At 49.7% G+C, this 23,910-nt stretch overlaps 1 protein-coding gene across 1 annotated transcript in view; it reads right to left on the bottom strand.

Annotated features, from left to right (window-relative positions):
* Positions 1-948: 948 nt before the first annotated feature.
* The window catches only part of LOC144122117 (uncharacterized), a 56,147-nt gene continuing 33,185 nt past the window's right edge, over positions 949-23,910 (bottom strand). The window contains exons 5-11 of the mRNA XM_077655686.1: positions 16,293-16,469; positions 10,959-11,060; positions 6,742-6,817; positions 6,479-6,580; positions 2,417-2,495; positions 1,778-1,826; positions 949-1,218 (exon numbers count right to left, since the gene is read on the bottom strand). Coding sequence (XP_077511812.1) covers positions 1,117-1,218; positions 1,778-1,826; positions 2,417-2,495; positions 6,479-6,580; positions 6,742-6,817; positions 10,959-11,060; positions 16,293-16,469 — 687 coding nt within the window. The 3' untranslated portion in view covers positions 949-1,116. The remainder of the gene's footprint in view (positions 1,219-1,777; positions 1,827-2,416; positions 2,496-6,478; positions 6,581-6,741; positions 6,818-10,958; positions 11,061-16,292; positions 16,470-23,910) is intronic.

The following is a 23,910-nucleotide window of genomic DNA, read 5'->3' as shown; positions in this document are numbered from 1 at the left end:
CACAAGCCCCCGGGCTCCTGAACCAGTACGAGACAATCCTAGATCTTTTTTTCGTCTAATAAAAGTTGTTTCCATCTATCCCCTCCTAACGAAGTTTGTTTCTTGTATTAAACGAAGTTACGTAAACGATAACACTCGACTGTCATTGGAAACGAACTAAATCAGTTAATTTCTACGGTCACTGCATGTTAAAGAATCGGTCGAAACTAATCCACAATCATCCACTATGCGGCGTTCGCCATAACACACCAGCTTCGGAGCGTTAGGCTCCACATATGCACCACACCACTAAGCTATACGGAATCGAGCAGCACGCGAGGTGCCATCGCTGGCGTTCTCATTTTTGTGAGCCAAGTTGACGGCAGAGACGCACGCAGTACTGTTCTTGTCGGCCGTACTTGATATCTTTTTATTCATTTATTACATGCTGCAAAAGTTTATACATCACGAGCATGCCGCAAAAATATACAGGATGTATGCGCTACTTTTTAGATTTCACCATGCTTTCACTGCTTCCTTATCTCATTCCATAAGGTGTTGACCTGATTTGAATAAACAATGACATGTTTTTCTGTGAAGTAAACTTTTCTGTTGCTTTTTTGTTATCATTTTTTGTGTACGCTTCATTTCCTCATTGTCTTTTCTAATGATTTTTGTGTATGTATGTTGCCTGCTGCCCTGCAATGTAGGGGCCGAGGGCCATGTCAAGCCACAATTTCTGGCTTTTTTCTCTCGACCCTCGCCACGCATACATGGGAAATAAATTGAATTGAAATGAAAGTGACAGGCGGGGTCCTTATCGGCTACTATAGTAGCCCGTATTAGCCACCGAAACAGGTGACAATGTGAGCCTAATAAAGGAGAAGAGCCCGCCCGCGCAACTAATTTGTCGCGGGTAGCCACAGGTTCGTTCATAAAGGGCGCGAATAAGTGAGAGACACAGAGGGAGACAGGTTGGCAGCGACGCGCATCGTCAGATGCGGCCGCGTGTATTGCAGAAGCGCGCGATCGGGCGAAGCGGGCCCTCGGCTCAGCCGCAGACGGGCCGAGGCCTCGGGGCGCAGCGCCCGAGCAGCTGGACGGGCAGGGCGAGCGAGGTGCGGCATCCGCCGGCGCTCATTCTTCGTCGTCCGTGCCGCCGCAAATGATCTTCACGTACGAGTTGATGTCGATGTTGCCGTCCCGGTCGATGGGCGCCTCCTTCAGGACCTCGTCCACCTGTCGGGACGAAGCAGAGCGGGTGTCACGAGCACGGAACGCACCGCAGTAGAATAGAAACGAGCGGACATGCGGATCGGGACGACACCGAGGCCGACACTGTGCAGTTATTGGCCAAATGTTTTTCAACGATATATTCGTCGGTGGGCGCTTCCAGCAATGTACTGACAGCTCCAGTTCGGCAGAACGTAGTTATCACCAAAGCGCGAGGTTGATGCGTGCCACCGAGGTTTGCGTCATCTTGTTCCGAGCGGCAATGCATGCTGCGTATACCTTCGATAATTGCGTGTACAACTGTGCAGTAAAATCTGTGGGGGGTAATATGAGAGAGTACATTTATTTTATTTTTTTTTTGCTGTGGGGACATTGTAAAAAGAGCTAGATGAAGTGTAATGTTGATGCGACGCTGACAGTTCTTCAGAAAAGGAACAAGGATTCCCTCGAACGGGCCATGACGAACGGGTAGGTTGGTAAAACCCCAAATGTTTAACGCGCTATTCTTCATGTTTCTTTCTTTAGGCTCACGCAAAACTTCGGAATCACACATTTCAGTGCTCACCTCAGACTCTTGGAACTTTTCTCCCCAAGTCATGAGCGCTTTCTTCAGCCTGGAAAGCATAACAAAACCAGATAAGCAGCTGAAAACAATCGACGGATAACAAGTTGCCGCGAAGGAGTTTAAGATATTATTGTTGCGCTGCCTTGCGACCCATCCGCCTGGTAATGTTAGCAGCTGATGGAGCCCATGTTCGCTCCCATGCATTTTCGGACATTTCAGACTTGGCTTGCGTGACTGCGTCGAAACAAATTTTCTCCTACACACGTACTCGCAACCCGTAAACTTTTCTACCCAACAGTGCGCTTGTGGACTTTTCTTTGCTGCACTGAACTCGTGCGTGCACGGATAAAGCATGCTCAGCTCGTGAAGGACACTAATCGGACGCTATACAGCTAGTTCGTCGATCGCTCGCATATCTCGAGCAGTAAACGGATACTTCGGCACGTCTAGAATTTGCGAGAGGGGTAGTAAAGCTTCGATCCTGCTTTGACAGCTCGTGTATTCTTTCCATCAGCGTGAATATTCTTTCCTCAATTTGTTTCTTTTGCTCTCGTCCCTTAACCCAAGCACAACAGCTATCTAGAACAGATGAAATACGCAACCAGGACAGGGCACATAATGTTCAGTGGGGACACTCACTCCTTCTCGCTGATCTTTCCGGTGCCAGATTTGTCGAACGTCTTGAAGGCGTTCCTGATGACGTCCTCCGGATCAGTCCCTGGATGCAAAAAGAAAATGACTCTGCATTATGAATCGGAGCGCTTCGATCAGGCCTATGCCTTGAATAGCTTGCGGTATCATGATTAGCGTCAGGAATAAGCTGCAAGGATGTGACACCTTAGTATGAATCATTCGACGCTTTCTATGAAGCAGCGTTAAAAGGCTGCGGTACGTTCGAAGCTGTTTCTGCAGTCTCCAGCCAGGAGGCCTGGGCTGTTACAGGCTGCGGACAAAGAACGAAAGCCAAAGGAGGCAGGCTGTTATACCGCATCTCTAGACAAAAAGTCGCCTTCTGTTCTTTCTGCGCAACAGTCCACCACATGATCGGCGGAAGCGTACATAAGTATGCATGTTTTTTTTTAATTTGTGTAGGTACGCATACTGCTGCAGCCGCTTATTCCCCCCCCCCTTCCCTGTGAGATCGGAATAGGGATACCAGAGCATCGGAAAACGCACAGACGCAGTCGTGGTCGTCAGAAGGAGGCAGTATACGTTCAATGAAGAGCCCTACCACCTGTCCCCGCCTTTCCTCCTCCTCCTACCACCTAAAGATCTGGAACGGGCGCTCGACGCGCAAAAAAATACCGCCCCGCTATTTATTACTCATGGTGTCGAACGGCTGAGACTTTGTTCAGTCAGAAAAGATCGATTATTAAATTTTGCAATTTTCTGATAGAGCATGTCTATAGCTTTCAGGAACTAAGTTATATTTGGGTATTCGCGGCTTCAAAAGTTGTTTTAATGCGAAAGCATTACTAGTTCCATTACAAAAAAAAAAACAGTAGCATGTGTTAGTATGTGATCTCGCAGATGGTGCAGAAAATCCCCTCGATGGCAAGAAAAGCAGGGTGACTTCATCAAGCGGCTGTAGGACGCACACAGCAAGCCGAGCACCGCCATTGCAGACAATCATATACATGTCGTTCGTCTATATATAATCCCCACTGGCTGAGCTCACATGTGGCGCAAGTTTTCCTAACTGCATTCCTACCAAAATTGTGACGCATCCGTTTGTCGTATAGAGAGCGTTCCGGGAGGTGCCATGCGATTTTTCTTTGCATACAGCTTAGATGTGCTGGTCAAGTTGAAGGCTAGCTTGCGAGAGAGATTCGAACCGACGACATATGCCCCTTCAATTGTATGCCTTCCCAGACTGTTTACCTCTTCCCTTAAGGCGCGATTGAGGTGTCCACCGAGATGTGAGACAGTTACTGCACCATTTCCTCTCCTCAAAAACCAATTTGTGTATCAAAATTGTGATGCAACCGTTCGTCGGGCAGCGTTCCGGGTGGTGTCATGCGCGCGTAAGTGGGGGTTCCCACACTCTTTACCACTTCCCTTAAGGCGCGGTTGAGGTGTCCACCGAGATGTCAGACAGTTACTGCACCATTTCCTCGCCTCAAAAACCAATTTGCGTATCAAAATTGTGATGCAACCGTTCGTCGTGCAGTGTTCCGGGTGGTGTCATGCGCGCGTGAGTGGAGGTTCCCACAATCTTTACCTCTTCCCTTAAGGCGCGGTTGAGGGGTCCACCGAGATGTGAGACAGTTACTGCACCATTTCCTCGCCTCAAAAACCAATTTGCGTATCAAAATTGTGATGCAACCGTTCGTCGCGCAGCGTGCAGGGTGGTGTCATACGCGCGCGTGAGTGGGGGTGGGTGTCATGCATCGAGGGATCGCGTAATGCTTTCGCATTCCAACGCGTAAGCAGTCTTAAGTCTCTCTGACAATAGTGAAAACAGCGCTAAAGAGGAAGCCGGAAGTCAGCGCTCTTTCCTGTCACTTCCTCGTTTCGCTTTCCGGCTTCCGCTTTAGCGCTGTTTTCACTATTGTCAGTATGGACCAACTAGCCCAGCAAAAAGTTCTGCTAAGTCTCTCTACCGAACTTTTTATCGTTTTTTGTCGTCACATACAGCAGGAAAATGGGAGTTTTCAAAGGCTTTAGTTGCATTTTGTCAGACAATTTTTTCTGTCAAAAAATAGATTTTTTAATTTTGCCATAAAGCATTTTTTAGCTTTCAAATATTATATTACACTTGGATACCCGTAACTGGGATTTTCTTTCGTTTTTTGTTGTTGTTGCGTCGAGCTTTTGGAAAAGTGGGAGTTTTCTGCGCTTTTATTTGCATTTTTCAATCAGCATTTTGAAGGTTTATTCATCTTTTCACCATTAACTATAAGGCGTAAGAAAACAAAATTTACCACGATTTTAATCACTGTATTTTACAGGACTGTAACCGGAATCAATTACATAAGTCTATTTTTATTCTTATGACTGAAAAAAAAAACGTTCCTGGATTGCGATTTTATTACACCGATAAAGAAAAAAACACTAAATCTATTTTATTTGTTCAAAGCGCATAATTTTCGTAACTTTTTTGTAGAATCACAGTTTCAAGTCTATTACATAATTTCAACACACTGTATCTAGTAGAGTTCAAGAAAAAGGTACATTAGTAGAAAAAAACAAAAATAAAAAAGCATTTCATAAATTTTTAACCTAGTTTCGAGCTGTAATGCAAGATGCATCTATTTAGAAGGTTGAAAGCGAATTTCAGAGCCGTAGCTTTTATTATAACTGCTCTACGGCCTACTTTCCAAAACCCTTTTCGAAATATCACCCTCACCTTATGTGTACAGTCAGTACACGTTGGAGCGTTACGACCGACCTGTTATTGCCCGGCCTCTGCCATTCACAGCGAACAGTCAGTCAGCGCGGGTGTCGTGATAGGTTAATGCGTTGAAAAACCGCGGCATAAAACCAGACAATTGATAACGCGTAAGCAAATCTGAAATCAGTCTCAGTCGCAGCGACGTAACGAGAGCTTTCCGAATATCTCGCCCAGTATTCAATAGCGACCGATGGTCTCTTCATGGTGAGTGAATGATTAAGCACGCATCAGTGGAGGACTACACGAGAATTTGCTCCCATTTTCCCCAAAGCCAGCAGCACTCGTGGCACGAGACTAGAACAGTGTTGAAATGGCAAGCGGAACGCACCTTTGCGTCTTCGCTAGAACAAAAAGACTGACCTCGAAAATGTGCTTAACGAGATGCTTTTTGTCAGGTGCAAAGTGCGTGCCTGAAAAACTACGGCTTAGTAAAGCCAGGATTTTGCCAGCCACTTTGCAACTGAGGCCGTGACAAATCCCCTGTGTGGTGAGGACGACCTGCCTTGCCCGGTCTGTGCCGCTTGGCGCGTCTCAAATGGTCCTCTCGGAATTGGCTCTGGCATGACCGCAACTTGAACCTTTGATATCCGGATAACGGCTAAAATGAGTAGCGCCCAGACAATTGCGGAAGTAGCACACACAGTCGTGATTTCAACGGCTTGAGTAACACTGAGATGTGCGAGCGAGTTTTGCGTGCTGTGTTGAAAGTATACGAAAGTTACTCCATTACCTCTTTTGGAACCTATTCCTGACATTATCGTCATAAAATTTCGATTTATCCGTCGTTTGCCCTTTATATATCAGACAAATCGTTCAGTTTAAAAATTCACGGACGTCACCTTCATGGCAGTGCAGCACCTACGCACAGAAAACGGCTATGAAAGAGCTGTCATTGTTCTTTGACCTTTCAAAGCGACACATATTCGCGCAGAATGTCATCACATACGTAAAGTCTACGCTGCGCATCTGACACTTGTAAATGTTATCAAGCACCCGTTGAAAGAAAGCCTTTGCCGTAAACTTTGGCCCCGTAGCGTATGTGTTTCTCACATTTTCTGTATTTATTTTGTTGTAGGTGCTTCGCCGTTGCAAACAAAGCGTCGAAATATTCATTTCCGCAGTTTCTGCGACCTTAAGTGTGGTTCTTAACGGGCTTATTATTAAAATTCCCCTTGTTTTTTTTGTTTTTTGTAACGCGTGCCATCGAGATGCTTTCTCGTGGTTTTGAGCAGGGAAGCCCGCTTTTTTTCTTCTGCCGCCGCCACGAATGGCCCTGGCAACGTACCCGCTCTTCCATTGCAACGTACCCGAGACACGTTCGCCGAAGATCGTGAGGAACATGGTGAAGTTGATGGGGCCCGTGGCTTCCGCGATCATGCCATCCAGGTCCTTCTCGGGGATGATCCGGCCTGCGAGCAACACGACAGACGTCAGGCACAAATGACTCCTATTCCGCGTTCATGTTGCATACGGCGATCGGAGAGGAATTATACTGCGAAATTAATTATTCATGTTCACGCCTGACGCGGAGGGGAGTCTAAAGAAAGGCGGCAGGGGGCCGTGTCCTCACCGAGTGAGTCCCAGGTCGCTCGCAAGTCGTTCTTGCACACGAAGCCGTCCTTGTTGGAGTCGATCATCTGGAATGCCTGCAGAGCATCAACGTACAGACAGTTGGTCAGAGTCGCGTCGCTTTTTTTCTCAGAAAGTGGCACACGTGGCTCGCTAATTGATTTCCAACTTGACCTTTCGTCAGTCGTTATCTCAATAATCAATCAAGATTTATGAAATAACTTTTGAAAACGGTGAAAACGAGTGGAAAGTTTTAAAGCGAAACGCTGGTGGGCGTAGAAAAGAGCGCCAAATGGCGCACTTTTTAAAAATATTGTTCGGTCCATTGAGGTTTGCGTACGCTCTAAACGAGGAGCGAATAATCGCGAGAGATGCACGAAATCGCACCAACTTTTGCCCGCTTGTGGGGATTACGGCTGCGCATATTCGTTAATTAGATATACACGCGTAATCCAAGGCCCTAAACATCAGTAATAATAGCCGATACGTTACCTATTTAATTAGATAACAAAAGTACCGCGTCTTGCGCGAGTTAGGCGTATACAGAGCATTAACTGCTTCAGCCATCACTCAGGCCAAAAACCAGTTCGTACATGTGTCACCGTCTTCCAAGTAACTCTTTACGGGTATCCTGTGTGGCTTAAATGATGGATTCAAATTTATTAATTTTACTTCGACAAAGCGCCATCTGTACGACTGCGTTGCACTGCGACAATGTGCTGTCGTCTGCCGAAGCGCCAAAAACCGATCTTTCTAACGTATGCGCGAAGCACGTACTTTCTTTGTTAGACTGGGCCCGCTAAAGGGCTGGTTTAAGAGTGCACACCCGGGCTTCCGGCCAAGGCCAGCTTCAACGCGAGCCTCCGGGGCGAGCATTTTTTTGACGCGACTAGTGGAAGCAGACGATGCGCGGAAAGCGGTCGCCGGAGTAACCGCGAGAACCCACCGCCAGTGATTATGGGCCCTCTGTAAACACTGCGGTCGGTGGCTGCACGCTAAGCCTGCTGGAAGGCATCTAGGCGCCGGCGAGGCGAGCCGACAGCTGCACCACCCGGCCGTCTTATCCTGCCGCTGCCTCTTTTTGTTCTCCCTCCTTGCGGGAACAGGGTGGTGAGAGCAGCGGCTTGGCGGCCTTCGCTATTCGCCCGGACGCTTATCAGCAAGTTAATGCTAATCCCTACAGAGACCGCGGCGGCGGCGCTAACGATTCTCAGGAGTGTGCGAGGAGGCTACCGCTAGCTATTGACCAAGCCAAGAAATAAAGCATTTCTACACTCTGGAGAGAGGGAAAGGCAGCCCAAAGCACCCAACTTGCACGCCGGCGCCCTTTGAGTTTTGAAAAGCTTGGATTGCCTTCCTTTTCAGTCACTTATCTTTCTGCGAAATATACGCACAAAGCACGACTGCTCTGCAGCTGGGGTTGATTTTGGAACTCGGGGGGACAATGAAGGGTGAAGGACATGCGGCAATGTCAGTACAAAATGGGTACAAGCGGCCCCCGGCCTGGCGCCCGGCTTTCTCTAGGGGTGTTCGCTTGGAAAAAGCTCCGTAAACCCCGCTGCGTTCCTGGCGGGCCAAGTGCCAGTTTCGAACGACCTCGCAGCCTGCTAGACGTGGTACCCCTTCGGCCGACGTGGTTCGAACGCGAGCAAAGCCTCAATGCGCTGTCACTGAGCGCGCGCACGACCCAGCGCAACGGCCTCTCCTCCTCCGTGAGGACAAAGCAGGCATTCCGCAGAGAAGGCAACTCCCTCAGCGCCACGGTGTCTCCGCGACGACGCCTCCCCTCTCGCGAGACGCACACACCGTCGCCCGCAGTTATTTCCACAGAACTCTCGCCGAGCCTCGACCCGCTGGTACACAGCCCAGCAGCAGCAGTCATAAAAAGAAAGGGCCACAAATTGGCTTCTACCGCACGAGGCGGATTCATAAGGCGGGGTCATAAGTCGGCTGAGATATGTTATTCCAAGAAAAATAAAGCTACTCCTCTGTAATTCCCTTTTCTACTGCTATTTAAACTACTGCCACTTAGTGTGGGGTACAGCCACGGATAACTGTCTTCAACGTATCTATATTCTAAAAAAAAAGTTCCTTCGTCTTATTTACAATGTCCCCTGGGACTCTCCCAAGCGCAGATCTCTTTTTAGAAAGTGGTGTGGTAAAAATTCACAACTTGTATAAATATCGTCTAAGTATCCGGTTTAAACTTGAAACTACATACGTAACCTTGCTGAATAACATGCCCGAGAAACCAGCTACACGACAGGGTATGCGGAGACTTGGGTAGTGCCGACTCCTCGAATAAATTCAGGTAGAGAGCCTGCAATTCACTCTTCCTTCCCTGTTAAATACATATCCATATAATAATTTTGACCTCTTTAGTTCGTTAAAATCTTTGAGTAGAATATGAAGAATATGTTTATTCTTTGTCTTTGCTATCGATCTTTGTTTGTCGAGTGTGAATGTAGATTCAATATTGTATAATGCTGTTTCACTTTATTTTGCAGTTTCACTATTGTATACCTGTTAATACGTTCACCAACTGCCTTTGTTTTATAAGCCTTGCTGTCAACCCGCTGCCAAGCGAAAGGAGGCTGCCGCTTTGTCAAGCTGTATCTTACAGCTTTTTCTGCGCCTCCGCTGTCTGTACCTTTTCAAGACAGAAATAAATTTGATTTGAACTTAACGCTGATCCGTCAGAGCAACTATGGTCTAGACCCTTTTCCCAAGCATCTCACCCTGAAGAGCCGAGCACCTGGCCAGGGGAAATCTTGTACCCGTTAATAACCGGAGGGTGCCCGCCGGCACTGGGGATCGAGCCCAGCACCTCCCGAAAGCGAGGCGGATTGTCTACCACAAGGCCACGCTTCCGCGTACAAAGGAGCGTACACCGCAAAGCCCCACTCTCCTCTGGCCTGTCTTGCGTGCGTCATCGAAAGAGGAGTTTTCTCGGGAAGAGCGGCACCGGAGTCGCAGATGTCTCCCAAGAAAGCATCTACTGCCAGTTTCATGCGTGTGTGTTTGAAGGAAAAAAAAAGAAAAACGAGAGGTTGCCCAATCAGGGTCGATATGAACCTATTCCATGTTGTAGAAGTTCGGACTCTTTTTCGTTAAAAATAATTTAAAATAAATAAATTCTCATATGCCGTGCGCTCTCCATCGGAATGCAATAGACAATGCACGTGACAGATGGATCCAAGCAGATTGCCGATTTAACTAAGCGTAAGAGCGGGTGCTCATTTCGGAGCTGAAACGAGCAGCACACAGAAACAATCTCGAAACGAAAACCTAAAAGGTGTTGCACGTTTCCCTATATTATGTATGGCTGAGTGCCTCGCGGGAATTTGCTTTCAACGTATTTTGGTATGTGCCCTGTCCTGAAACGGCGTTTTGTAAATTCTTCCCATTTCAAGGCTTTGAAAGGCATCATTACTTGGAATAAGTAATCATTTTACTTTGGCAACGGCGGCCGCATTTCGGCGAAGTCCGCGACGAGAGCTCTGTTCGCACTGCTTGCTGGATCTTCGATCGTTACGGCGACAGCTTGCTGCCATCTTTCAGCAGTGATGGAGGCGGGGGAACGCGAAGCGCCGGCGTCTCGATAGCAAGAGATGACGTCGCCTCTTTAAAGCTGCTAGCATTTGACTGGCTCGTTGCTATCCTGATGACACTACTGCGAGCCCCTTACGTTTTGTGTAATGTGGCCCTCAGCTCGAAAAAGCTCCCCTGCGCACGCTGACCTCGAAACTGCAGACGGAGCCAAAGCTGAACGCCGAAAAAAAAAAAAAAAGCGCGCCGTCTCCTCGGCGTGCGTCCAGGAATTGTGCATCGGCTCGGTTCCGAAAAGAAAAGCAAGCGGCCCCTCGCGGCGATGAGGAGGGAAATGGAGTTTCGTAACGTCTGGCGGCCCAGCAACCACCGAGCGCAGAGGGGGAGGGCCGAAGCAGCGTCGGCGGCGTGCTAGATGACAGCAGGCATCCGCGTCTCACGCACCCCGGGGCTGACAGCGCGCGGGCCGCGTCGCCGCTTCTGCCACAGAGCTGGGGCGCGGTGAAAGCCGAGCCCGACATCGCGCGGGGCCCAAAAACCGCGTTCGCTGTTTAGGCCGGGCGAGACAGCAGGCAGTTGGCACGCGCCCTCCTCCACAGGAAGGGAAAGAGAGGGCGTTAAAGCCCGGATGGGGCGCCAAATTTGGAGCCCGGGAAACTCGGCACCAACCTCTTTGAACTCGGCGATCTGGTTCTGTTCGAACATGGCGAACACGTTGGAGGTCGCCCGCTGGGCGCGCCTCTTGGTCGAGTCACTCTTGCCTCGCTTGGACTGCGTGGGAGAAAAAGAGAGAAGTGAGTCAAGCAACGCTCCTTTTGGGCCAGTGCGGGGTGTCAAACAACCAGCCGCCCCGACGCGGTAGACACCTCAAAGACGAGTTGGCTTCACCGCCCCGGTGCCTGAGCCCGCTTATTATGGTCGCGGCGAAACGTGGCACTCGCGAGCGGCAGTCTCCGGCGACCATTCAAACAGAACGGGTAGTGTAAAAGAGCGTCCGTTACAGGAAAGTTATACGAGTATCCGTTATACGAGTGAAATATAAATGAGGAGCTGAAAAAGCAGCCTGTCGTGAACAGTTCCGAAAAGTTCTGAGAGGCCCAACAATGCCAAGCTTTCGAAGCGTCGGTCTCGTACGAGGTCAGAGACAAATACGACGGTCAAGTTGAGGGGCACGCCCCACATCTCCTTTGTCTCATCTGTTTTAGGACAGGCGTAAAAAAATAATCTCGGATTGAGTCGCTGAAACCTTCCATGAAACGTAAGCACAAGAGCACTAGATTTCTGGTGTAGCGCATCCATTCATATAATGTTCTAAACACGCTTCCTCTCTCAGCATCTGTGCGGCCCCGCAGCGCTGGCGGCGGCAGTGCGGCCGTGTCTCACAACTCATTGCGTGCTACCCAATGGTTGTGCGGACACTTACTGCCACCGCTGTATTTTCTTCCGGGGCTGTGGGCGACAGATGACGTAACAGGAGCATGCCTTTCTGTGTGCGTAAGGGAAGAGACGGAAAGTAACGCGCTAAAAAGACGGGACATGAGAGAAGAAAACAAGTATTGTCTGCACGCTGTCTGGTTCTCTTCTCTTGTCCCGTCCTCTTGGCGTATCCTTTCCGTGAATACCTACCAATCAGCCCGGCCTCTTTTTGAGTGCTTTGAATGACGCAACTACATTGACTTCTAGCCGTCAGGCAGCCAAGTGCTTGACCCAATGCTAGCAGTCTCCAAAATCGACTCATTCAGCCAGGAGCCACATTTATATTTTGTATCTCGGTCAACAAGGTGTCGGCGGCGTGGCGGAGTTCTAGCCACGGGTCGCCATTGCTGGCACCAAGGTCAAGAGCTCCTACCGGCCACGTTCATTTTTCTCTTTGTCAAGTGTCTGCGCAAACGAAACTGCCTTCAGTCCACCGCCGGAACGCTGTCTAATTTTTTTCTTTTATTCTTAATTTTAATTAACCACAGCGCGTACATAATGCCATTTGGATGACCTGCTTCGGAGTTAATAATATTGCCTTCTCATTGCAGGCAACGCGGCAGCGCGATTAACCACATAACTCTTAAATATGCAAGGCAATTGCGAATTTTCGCCGGTATGCCACAACATCGTTGCCGAAAGGTCACATCAGTATAGGATAGTTTCGCACGCTACTTAAAATCGCGATCTGCTGTTTTTAATAGCATGGTGGAACTAGCGAGACCAGACAATCTGGACTCCCCACAGCGACGAGTAGAAATCAGTGGCCTGTTACGAGCGAATGCGTAATTTTTTTTATCAAAATAATACGAAAGCATACAGATATCGAACTTTATTTCTGGGCACTTAGTTCAAGAGTGCAATGAACAGCGCTTACTACGTCTGTACGAGGAAACGGAACATCTCTATTACACACGCCGTGCCAGTGCAACATATATATTAGCTTAGTTTGTCTCAGCACCGGTATTGTTGAGCTCCCGCACAGCTCTGATTTAGGGATGCTGCAGTCAAAACCCCGTATGCCACTTCACTGGAGAGACGGTCGCGGTTAGGGTCTGCAGGTGGTTTTTCAAGCCAAATACGTAACTTCCGGTCACTGAAGTAGAATGCCTGTTCAAAGAAAGTTTAAAGTCCCCCCTCTTTATTTTTTTTTGCCGCCAATTTAACGTATTTTAGACACACACACACACACACACACACAAAAGACCAAGTAGTCTTTCTTTTTTTTTCGCTCAGTTTTTTTGTTGTCGTCTGCAGTCGGATACAACCCAAGAACGAACCGGAAAATACTTTTCAAACGAGGCCCCCCTGCCAATGGCGACGACCGATTGTCAGTGAGGTCGTGGTTAAACCACTTGGAACTGCGGGCGTGACATCGCAAGGGGCTGGCAGACGAAAGTAGATCAACCACGGCCTAATCGGATTAACCGTGATGCCAAGAAAATCGGTCGACGCCATTGGCGGGAGGGCCACCCTTGAGGGGCATCTGCCGCTTCGTTCTTGAGTTGTTATTTTGTTGTTTCCAAGATGATGTGGCTGAACCGGCCACGCGCAGCGTCATACTGCCAGTGATTTCGCCTTTGGCCCAGCAAGGAAATCAGACAGTGCGGAGCACGCGTTGGATTCCTTGAATCTGGTTGAGGCGAGCAGGGGCGCCGGAACTTTTTTTCTGATGGGCGGGGGGAGGGGGGGGGGCGACTACCCCTTTGCCCCCATGTACCGGGTTCCCTGGAGGCGAGCTTGCGACATGCCGCAGCAATTTCCTGAGGCGCGAAGGGAGAGGGGCCTCGCAATGGCTGCTGAAGTCTGCGCGCATATCCTTGCCCTCTTGCTTGTCCCACGTGACGTAGACTCCCGGGCTAATCCTTCATCCCTGGGAATGACCGGCGCCGACTGGAGCCTGGCTGACCGCGCTCTCAGGGAAAGGGGCTTCCTGAAAAACTGTGCCCTGCAGGCAGTGTGGTGAGGCTGCGCAGACGGCGCCAAGCCTCCGTGCATTTTCGGATTTTTTTCTTTTGTTGTTCATCTTCCCCCAGGTTCTTTTTTGTTCAAAGCGTATGTGTCTCCTATCGCGGAAAGGTTTAGTCACGGCCGGCCTCGAGTAGCGGCGGCGGCGCGCTCTTTGTACGGCCTGCGCGCTGGGGGTGTTTCCTATCTGCCTCCGCTGCACGATCGTGGCGCTGCGACCCTACCGCTCCTCAGCCAGCGGGCTGGCCGCTCGCATGTGAACGAGCGACAACCGCGGCAAGGGTGTGACATTCCCGTAGAGCCAATGGGGACGATTTTGAAATGCGACGGTGGCGGTGCCTGGGAGTTGGCGGTAAAAACATAAATTGCTCAAAACTTTGCTCGCTATGCTTGCGCCGGTCGCTGTCGTCTGCTGCCACTGCGCTGCAGCGTTGCCCGCGGCGGCACTGGCGGCGCAGACGCGTTGTGTCATTGACTCCAGCCGCGTTTGCTGCCAGATACCAGGATCGCTGCAATCGTTCCGACCGTGGCGACACTTACGGCGCGGACGCGCAACTTGCAACATGCCACAGCACTGACCGCGGCCGCAACAGAGTGGCGTGGTGTTCGACTCGAAAGAGGCACTGGGAACTGGCAAACAAGTAAGGGTGGCCGCTCGCTGCTCCCAAGTGACCCTACGTCAGTGCCTTTTTTTCCCTCTCCCGCGTGGAAAAAAAAACAACAAAAAAACACATCGTTGCGGAAGGCTCCGGGCTTCGAAGAACATTCTGGTGAAAGTCGTCTGTCGTCTACTTGGCGCGTTTTTTTTTTTTTGCCTCTTACCGTAGAAAAAAGCACGCGACCTCACGAGCTCTGGCAAAAGTTTGGAGTTTGGGAACAACTGCGCGCAACTCCACAGTTTACTGCAAACCACTGCGCGTACGGCGCTAAAGCTAATGGATACGAATATAGCAAGCTAGTATTAAAGCGGTACAGAAATGCGAACTGCACTCATTACTCTGGCCAGTCAGCGAAATCGAAGATATTTAGGGAGAAATGAACTTTGTTATCAATATAGGAATGATTCCCTGGAACTCGGGAGGTCGGTCGTCATACAGCCATTCTAGAATTAGGCTAGCAAAACAATTCCACTAATATCCGCTAGTAGTATCCACTAGTATCGGCTAGTGGAAACAATGCACCCTCAAAAGCTAGCAACGGTTGAACACGGTTTCATCGCAGGATGCAGCAAAATGTGGTCTGCCTGGCTGATTGCTTGTGCCTTTCTTCTAATGCTTTGCTATTGATATGATTTTTAAATATTCTCTACCTTACACCTTCTGTGACCATGCTTTTAAAAACGACGGTGTGTCGTAAAACAAACTGAGTGCTGTTGAGGGTCGTGTGGCATATTCTGCAGTATTTTTTTCATAGTGCATAGCTGGTTAATAAGCTTAATTAACTAGCCAGCTATCCAAGCAATGGCTTAAGGAAAAGGTTAATTTCGAATGATGTAGGCTACGTTGAAAAACAGCCGGCTAAAGTGTTTTCGACGGGGTACCATGTGAACAAGTTTATTTAGGAATCTAAAAGCGGTCAGCTGCGGAAGCGACGGAGGCGACGGAGGAAGAGAAAAACCGGCTGTGAAAATGTGGCCTAACGCTGCCTGTTTATCACTAGAAATCAGTTGCATTGGGACTCGATGCGAGTCACCTTAGTTGGAGTTGTGTAAATATACATTCGTCTCCAAACAACGCGTGACGTGGTACAAGACCCTTGTCATCCACACTATGCGCATATGGCAGGACACAAACGCGCTTCGCGTGCGGCAATGAAGTCTACCGATGTATCTGTGAAACGCTGCCTCTTTTTCGCGGCCTTGTTTCGATGTTTTACTGCCTGTTTTCAGTGCGGCGAGCTTTTCTCAAGTTAGTTACTTTGCGGGTGACATCGGCGGCAATATTAGGGAGTTTTAGAAATAGGAGGGCCCAATCGATTACAGGGATGGGGGAAGATAGAGGCGCCAGTGCGAGAAAAGCAACCGGCGCCTCCAGCGCGCGCCGTTTCGCCATTAACTATTTAATATAAAAAAGAGAAGTAATAACACGTTGTTCTGAAGTTGAACGTGTGCTATGAGGGACGCTGTAGCGCGGGCCTCCGTCAAAATTCTGGGCAGTGAACCGGAGAGAGTTGTGAACAGTGGGTACGAGGAACGCAACGCTGTGGAGTGGAGGGTGCGTGTTATGAATAATGAGGCGCCAGCGCTTTTTCAGTCGGTTTCGGTGAGCTCTCGGTAAGCACAACAAACCAGCCTCTGCAAACCTGCCGAGGAACTGGAAGCAGTACGACCTGTGCAGTATGGAAGCTGCGGGAAAAATAAGAGGGCGAGGTGTGCGAAGACACCGGACATCGCCGAGACTGGGCGGCGGCAGCTCGTGTTCTGGCCAAGTCGGAAGGGGGGTTAATATTAGACAGTATTAGTTGACCGGCGCGACGGTCCCGCTCCGCTCAGGCAGCTCAGCGGTAACACAACCGCGCATGCGCAGCCCGCTTGGCCCTGAGCGGGCTACCGGAGCTCACCTCCCGTTCCGCTCGCTGACGACCGCGGCGGAGCGAGCCTTGCGAGACGGGCCCCGGCGGCGGAGCAAGATGGAGTTCGTCGTCGAGTTTTTCCGCCAACGGTGCTAATTCGTCGCAGGAGAGGCTTCGCGGCTTCGGCATCTTCTTTTTTAGATGTAGCAAAGGCAAAAAATGGACTTACATACACGGAGTGGCTCGTGATATCAACATACACGCCGGGGGGAAAAAAAATACAACCTTGGCTAGAGCTGCGGTTGGCTTGCTTTGGATATCGAGAAGACCCGACTTGTCGCAGTACATTAATATGTGTTAAAAACATTTCTGCTTCCTAAATTATTTTCACCTGCATATAAGATGGTACAATAAAGAGTATGTTTGACAGTATAAAAATAAATAATGACCCTATAAGGTTTATCAAATGCAGTACTTCCAGTTTAGTTGCACAGAGGGCGGTACGAGAGCCCTCCTCCGCTAAGGGGAATTCGTTTCACGCGCAACCAAAAAACGATTTCGGTCTCAGACGTTGCTAGCAGTGACACCTGTCATCGAAACCTGAAGCACCTGAGCTGCTGCTGGCGTGACAAAAAAAAAAGCAAACAGGGAGCTGGAAATAAAGGGGGGAGCGATAGAAACAAAGAAGGAAGGGTAGGCCGGCAATGTACAAATAAAGAAAAAGTAATGCGGTCACTGACCAAGTCATGAAGTTCAAGACGTTTCGGAACCTCGTACGGGTTCCTTGATCACTGAGCGGGACAAGAAATCGTCGCGACTTATATGCGTAACACCTGGCGCAAGGAGCGTGCGTAGATGGGTGGCATGGTTCCTTGCACCCGGTTCATGGTAGCTGGTGTCGAGTGGATGATTAGAGATTCCATCAGCCGCCGAGATGACACGTTCCTTTCCTTCGCGATGACAGTGGCGTGGTCCCAGCCAATCGTATGAGTATGCTCTTGCACATGCTCGGCAATGGCGTTCGTCGTGTGATTATTATTTCTGACGTCACGTTTGTGGTCGTTAAGCCTTCCGGGGAACTTTCCTGTTTCGCCAATGTAAACCTGGGGGCAATCAGCGCATGGGATCTGGTAGATGACACCTGGAAATGCTTCAATCGGCAGTTTGTCTTTCACGTTCACGAGCCGGTTACGGAGCTTGCTGTCGGGATGTGGGCAATGCGCATGTCATATTTTGAAAACACGCGCGATAGTGCCTCGCTGATTCCCTGCACGTAACGAATGGCAGCACGCGCCTGGAATGTCTTGTTGCTTTGTGTTTCTGGCTTTGATATCCGCTTCTGAATATTGCAGACAAAGCGACTAGGGTAGGCGTTATTATTCATCCAATCGACACCAGCTACCATGAACCGGGTGCAAGGAACTATGCCACCCATATATGCACGGTCTTTACGCCCCGTGTTGCGCATATAAGTTGCGACGATTTCTTGTTCCGCTCAGTGATCAAGGAGCCCGTACGAGGTTCCGAAACGTCTTGAACTTCATGACTTGGTCAGTGACCGCATTCCTCTTTCTTTAATCCAATGCCTGACCAGAGGAATTTTCGTCGAACCGTTGATAACGTACAAATAAGCGGCAAATGCAAATAAAATATATAAAAGAACGGGGATCGCGCCTTAACATTATTTTTGACACGAATTACCTGCACGACCGGACGAGGTGTCGTCAAACCTTAGATTTCTGGGGGTATCCCTCCATTTCTTTCATGCAGGGCGAGATGTCGTCAAACCTTAGGTTTTTCTTTCATGCAGGCAACCAAAAACGCGCTGCGGGCAGAAATTCGCCTTTGGTCGACCGCTACAACAGCGAAGAACTCGCGCCATGGCGTCGCCGTGGTTTCTTGGTTCTGTAGTCGACGATGTTCGCGGATCGACCGTGTTGAAAACGCGAAATAGAACTGAAAGGCAACCCAGAAAGCTGTGCGGCAACGTGCAAAAAAGGAAATCGAATTTTTTTTCTAGCGCGCCGCTGCTTTAACGACGAACGAAAACGAATGCGCCAAACTTCAAAGGGTCATTGCAAGACTTCGTTCTGCTATGAAAAAAGAATTATCAAAAAATTAGCGCCAGCATCTACAAAAAAATGTGACGCGGCAGCTCTCCCGAAAATTGTGGAGAATCTTTTGTCACAGTTTGCCTGCCAGGACTTTGCAGTCGGCGCTGCGATTGGTCATAAAAATCTCAATAAAATCCAAGCCGCCCAACATTTCATCCATGAGGAAACCTACCTCGACGCGCTTCGACAGAGGCGTATATGCTACGAGTACCCAAGCTAGTGCAGACTCAGTGGGCATGGGCGACCACGTGCTCTATTATTCTTTTATAACAGCGTACGCTACTTGCTGAAACTTTTGTTACCTTTTAGTGATGACTCGAGAAGCTGTCACTAAATTTGGTTTAGGCGCCAAGAAAAAGTGATACCAACGCAACTTTTCGCCACATTTGGTCTGCAGGGCACAGCGCTGCGCTAGCCTCGAACAGCACTGTTTCAGAGCGTGGCTTAACGTGACTTACGTCACGGTTCGCTACTTACGTTTGATAAGAATACGAGTGAGCCCTGCATGAGCGAGTGTAAGACAAGCTGTCACGACCTTGAAGATATGGACGCGCGGGGCACTTCCTCGTCGGGGCACCACTCATGCGCTCTAGCTAGGCGCCCAACCAGGGCTCTTTGATATTACCAATTACGGGACTTCCCACAGGGTCCGTGTATTAAAAAACGACGGTCTGGCTGGGCCAACATTCGGGGGTTTACGGATTGCCGCGATGCCCGTGGTCAACAGCGTAAACTGTTTTCCAGTTACAGATTTATAGATTGTTGACGAACGAACAACCGCCAGGCAAAAAAAAAAAAAAAGTCGGTGAAACAATTGCAGCAGCAAAAATTCATGCATATAACAGACCGGAAGATAAGCTGAGGAGTAAAACGAACAAAAATAAAGCAATCTTCATAAGATAATGGAGGCATATAGCGGAAGCTTTTATTGGCCACTTCCAGTCGGCGCCGCCATCTGTAAGCCCCTCGAAAAGTGGCCACTGTGGCTAGTCACTTTTTCAGACACTGGTGCGCTGGACAGCCAGGGGGGTCCTGGACTGAAGGCTCCAACAATCAGCTCAGTCAACACGTTTTCTTTGGCCAATAAACGTTTTTCCTCCTCCTCCTCCTCCTCCTATGAATAATCTAAGAGCTCTGGGTCCAGCAGCAGGTTATAATTTCGCTTCGTCTGGGCGTGTGCAATGTAGCGATTACTTTTTTTTTCTTCTATTCCATTCTTTTTTCTCGCTCTCCATGTTTTCATCACCACCATTGTCTTCAATTCTATCTGCGTCATTGGCTAAAGACTAGCGGTGGAGAAGGCGTGGTCTCGCTTCAGCCACTCAGAATGAGCGGGGAAGAAAAAAAACGAAACATGTAATAAAATGAAAAGAAAAAAAGAAATTGTGACCCTGCTTCAGAAGTGTAGGCAGGTAGAGCACATATAGTAACGCGACCACTGAGGGTTGGGAGAGCCACACACTGTCCATCACTTGAGAGCCAAATGTGGACCGGAAAATTACATGACGGCAGCGTCATATTATAATAATATCAGCACGTCGCAATATCGTCATAATATCAGCAACATTGCGACTCGGTAACCTCTCGCAACTTGAGATGGCGGGCCTGAATGAAAGAGGCCTTTGGCATGGCCAGCGTCGTTTGCCGTCTGCCACAGTTAATGACATTTGTCACGGTAAAAGTCGACGAAGAAGAAAATTTGGTTAATGGGTCGCCGCAGTGTCAGCGCACGCTCATCCCGTGAAGAGGGACAAACATAAGCGCAAAACGGGGGATCAAGTTCCCCCGAGCCGACGCGGGAGTCCGTTTCCAAAGTTTCCTGGGGAGAGCCTTCGCGCGAAAGTATCAACGTGTCTTGCAGCGCGAGTCTCGCCCTGCCAGGGTGACGCAACGTAGGCCGCGCCTGCCGGCTGCCAACTATTCCGCTTGCGCAACTTGGCTCGCAGACATCGAGCTTTACGACGCGGCGTGCGCAAAGCAGTGCATGCCTTTTCGCCAGCCGTGCGAATCGGGTAGATATATTTTTGCACAGAGGGAACCTTCTCCGGAGTGAGGGACGCGGGCCATCGTGTCGACCACGTGTCCCGGCGAAATTTGAGAATGGCTCGAGTAGGTCGCCAACCTCGACTTAACGGCTGACGTGGTGAGGGCCAGCCACGGAATGTAGAGCTACGACAAAGCAATCCGCACATCTGTGTTCGTCACAAAAAAATTTCTGCCACTGGATCCGGTTTTCATTTTTACGATGGCTTAGAGACGCAGGGTTTGAAACATCGCCAGAGATGGAGACCTTTCCCTCCTTTCCACGTCACCCGGCTTTATTTCTGACCTGGTTCACGAAATAATACACGCAGCTGAACTTAGGATATTGCGAGAGGGCGCGCTGGGAGATGGCCAACCATGGATATGCCAAGCGGGATACCCTGGTGGTCTGACCACACTATACGGGACAGGGTATCGCATGCGCCTACATGACCCGGCAGCATTTACCGCTCGGCTCCTATATCTTTCAGATCTGGTTACTGGAAAATTCAGGCGAATATTGTTCGAAAATCGCACCGAAATTATACGAAAACTTCCGAGTTTCTCCGTCGGAACGGCCTCCAGGTACCACATAATTGCCCGGAGCGGGATTCGAACCAGCGCCGGCGCTAACACAGCTTGCTTTGTTTTCCAATGCCTTATAGACTACTTCGCCGCACGCGTTTTTGTATTGAATATTTTTATTACAATGAAATAATCTTCTATGGTTATGAGCTTTATACGAAGTCTTCGCGATGAGTGGTTCAACTGGTAACCGCTCACGTTGCTTGCTCTCATATGTTTCTCACCTCTCATCTGCTCGTTGCGTGCTTCCAAATGATCGGCGCCAGTGGCGCTGCTGCCAAGGCAAAGTCAGATAGAGAAAGGCTTGACTCTGTCGCCAATGGCAGCTTTATGCAACGGTACATTGAGGTGAGAAGGCGGCCAAATACATGGATAACACGGATGAAGAGGGGCCGAGCTCTGTGGCGCGTTAAACCTCGAAAGGTGCGAGGGACGCTGAGGCAGACACGTAAAACACCAAAAGCGGCGAAACAAGCGGCTGATGGCGGAAACTCATCAAGCCCCGAAAGCAGCCAGGGAAACCGAGAGCGCTGCCTAGCTCGTATAACAGAAGCGGGCGCAGACCGGGGCACATTCAGCAGCCAAAGCCCCTGGCATATACCAACGTGTGGCAACCACCATCCTTGGGCTGTCTTAGATGCGCTAAGCTTTTCCTGCAAAGAATTTCATGCTTACACCTACAGTCTCGGCGGCGCGGCAGACTACCAATTCCTTTGTCTCCCAATATGTCGGCACTCGAGTGGAGGCTGCAGCTCGCGTCAGTGGACCAGGGGCCGAGCTCTTATATTACCCCGCTGGCAAGAAAAGCTCGTAGTTGACTAATGGCGGCCATTCATACAGAGTTTCGAAAAAATCGACCCCGTCATTTGCTGGCTGCAGCTGTGCTTTCCGCCACGAGTGGCAACGAATTTTGAGGCTGGCTGTACTTTCGTGAGGATTACGAGAGGGACTGGAATCTTCAGCGGAAGTCTGCCGTGTTGGGTTACGCAATATGGAAGGAGACGCCAACCACAGGTTTAAAAAAGACGGAGAAGAATGCGAGATGTGCGGACCACCTGAAACGTTAAATCATTTTGCAACCCTAGAGCATCGTTCCAAAATTAGAGGTAACACGGGAGCGTTAAATAATTTTGCAACCCTAGAGCATCGTTCCAAAATTAGAGGTAACACGGGAGCGCGTAGCCCCGAAAGGGTGCGGCGGTCCCGTCAGCTGCTGGTACCCTCGCGTTTCTACGTCGATTACTTCGTCAGCAGTGGACCGACGAACAGATAGGTATCGCACTGATCGGCAATGCTCCATAGGGTAGTGATAAATGTCGCTCCCTTTAATCTCTTCTTTCCGTTTTTTTTTTCGAGCAGCAGCTTCCCACATCAAACCACTGACGGCGATAACGCGGAATAAGAAGACAGCGCCACCCATCATCTGCCACCTATTGAGAAGGAAACCGCCAATGGCGGGGATACAGGCAGCAGGCCTTCAAAGAAGCTCTGCTGACCGCCAACTGCAGTGGCAGGCATATTAGTGCCAATCAGCCGGCACAGGTTTTCCAGGTCCCGCAGTCAAGCTGGCCTAGTTTTGGCAGTACGTCATTTGGCACCCAGTGAGAACCGCAGCCTTGACACCGTCCCCTTGTAGCTACAATCATCTGCCACCGATTCAGAAGGAAACCGCCAATGGCGGGGATACAGGCAGCAGGCCTTCAAAGAAGCTCTGCTGACCGCCAACTGCAGTGGCAGGCATATTAGTGCCAATCAGCCGGCACAGGTTTTCCAGGTCCCGCAGTCAAGCTGGCCTAGTTTTGGCGGTACGTCATTTGGCACCCAGTGAGAACCGCAGCCTTGACACCTTCCCCTTGTAGCTACAATCATCTGCCACCGATTCAGAAGGAAACCGCCAATGGCGGGGATACAGGCAGCAGGCCTTCAATGAAGCTCTGCTGACCGCCAACTGCAGTGGCAGGCATATTAGTGCCAATCAGCCGGCACAGGTTTTCCAGGTCCCGCAGTCAAGCTGGCCTAGTTTTGGCAGTACGTCATTTGGCACCCAGTGAGAACCGCAGCCTTGACACCTTCCCCTTGTAGCTACAATCATCTGCCACCGATTCAGAAGGAAACCGCCAATGGCGGGGATACAGGCAGCAGGCCTTCAAAGAAGCTCTGCTGACCGCCAACTGCAGTGGCAGGCATATTAGTGCCAATCAGCCGGCACAGGTTTTCCAGGTCCCGCAGTCAAGCTGGCCTAGTTTTGGCAGTACGTCATTTGGCACCCAGTGAGAACCGCAGCCTTGACACCTTCCCCTTGTAGCTACAAGTGGCCCACTGCCCAGGAAAGCATGTTGCATCTGTCTGCTTTGTCGGCGTGTCGGTTAGGAACGTGGTGCTGTTTTGCCATTTTTCATATTATATGAGTGTTGTTGGAATAGTTAAGTCAGTCTGAAAAATCAGTGGCGTGCGATACTACGTCTTTATACGCAATGCGCTGAGGCCAGATGGTTCAAGGAATAACACCTATGTACTGAGTAGTGGTGGATTAATTAAGCAGACCAACGTCACGTGAGAACAAATGCAGCCGAAGCTCGCGATGAACGACTTCTCTTCAATTATGATTGCATTCTATGGCCGTTAGTTTTTCTGATCATTTAATCGTAATTGAACACTGCCAAGTGAACATCTCCGATGACTCAGTTCTCACCAGCTATTGCTAGGTACAAGTTAAGAAGTCTGGGGCGAGTGCTACTCAAAGGACGCCACCTACACGTCGGCTACAACTCAAGAACGAACCGGCTTTTCTCCGTAAAAGGATCCCCTTCCAGCCAATGGCGACGGCTGATTCTCATGTCCCTGTTAGGGTGACAATGCAGAGAGTGGCAGATAAAAGAGGATAGTCGGCTGCCTGCACAGTCAGGGACAGTCCCCTCTCTGTATTGTCATGCTAGCAGGGACAT

The sequence above is a fragment of the Amblyomma americanum genome, chromosome 1 (genome assembly GCF_052857255.1).
Source record: "Amblyomma americanum isolate KBUSLIRL-KWMA chromosome 1, ASM5285725v1, whole genome shotgun sequence".
Lineage (NCBI taxonomy): Eukaryota > Metazoa > Arthropoda > Arachnida > Ixodida > Ixodidae > Amblyomma > Amblyomma americanum.
This window is presented reverse-complemented; position numbering and strand designations above follow the sequence as displayed.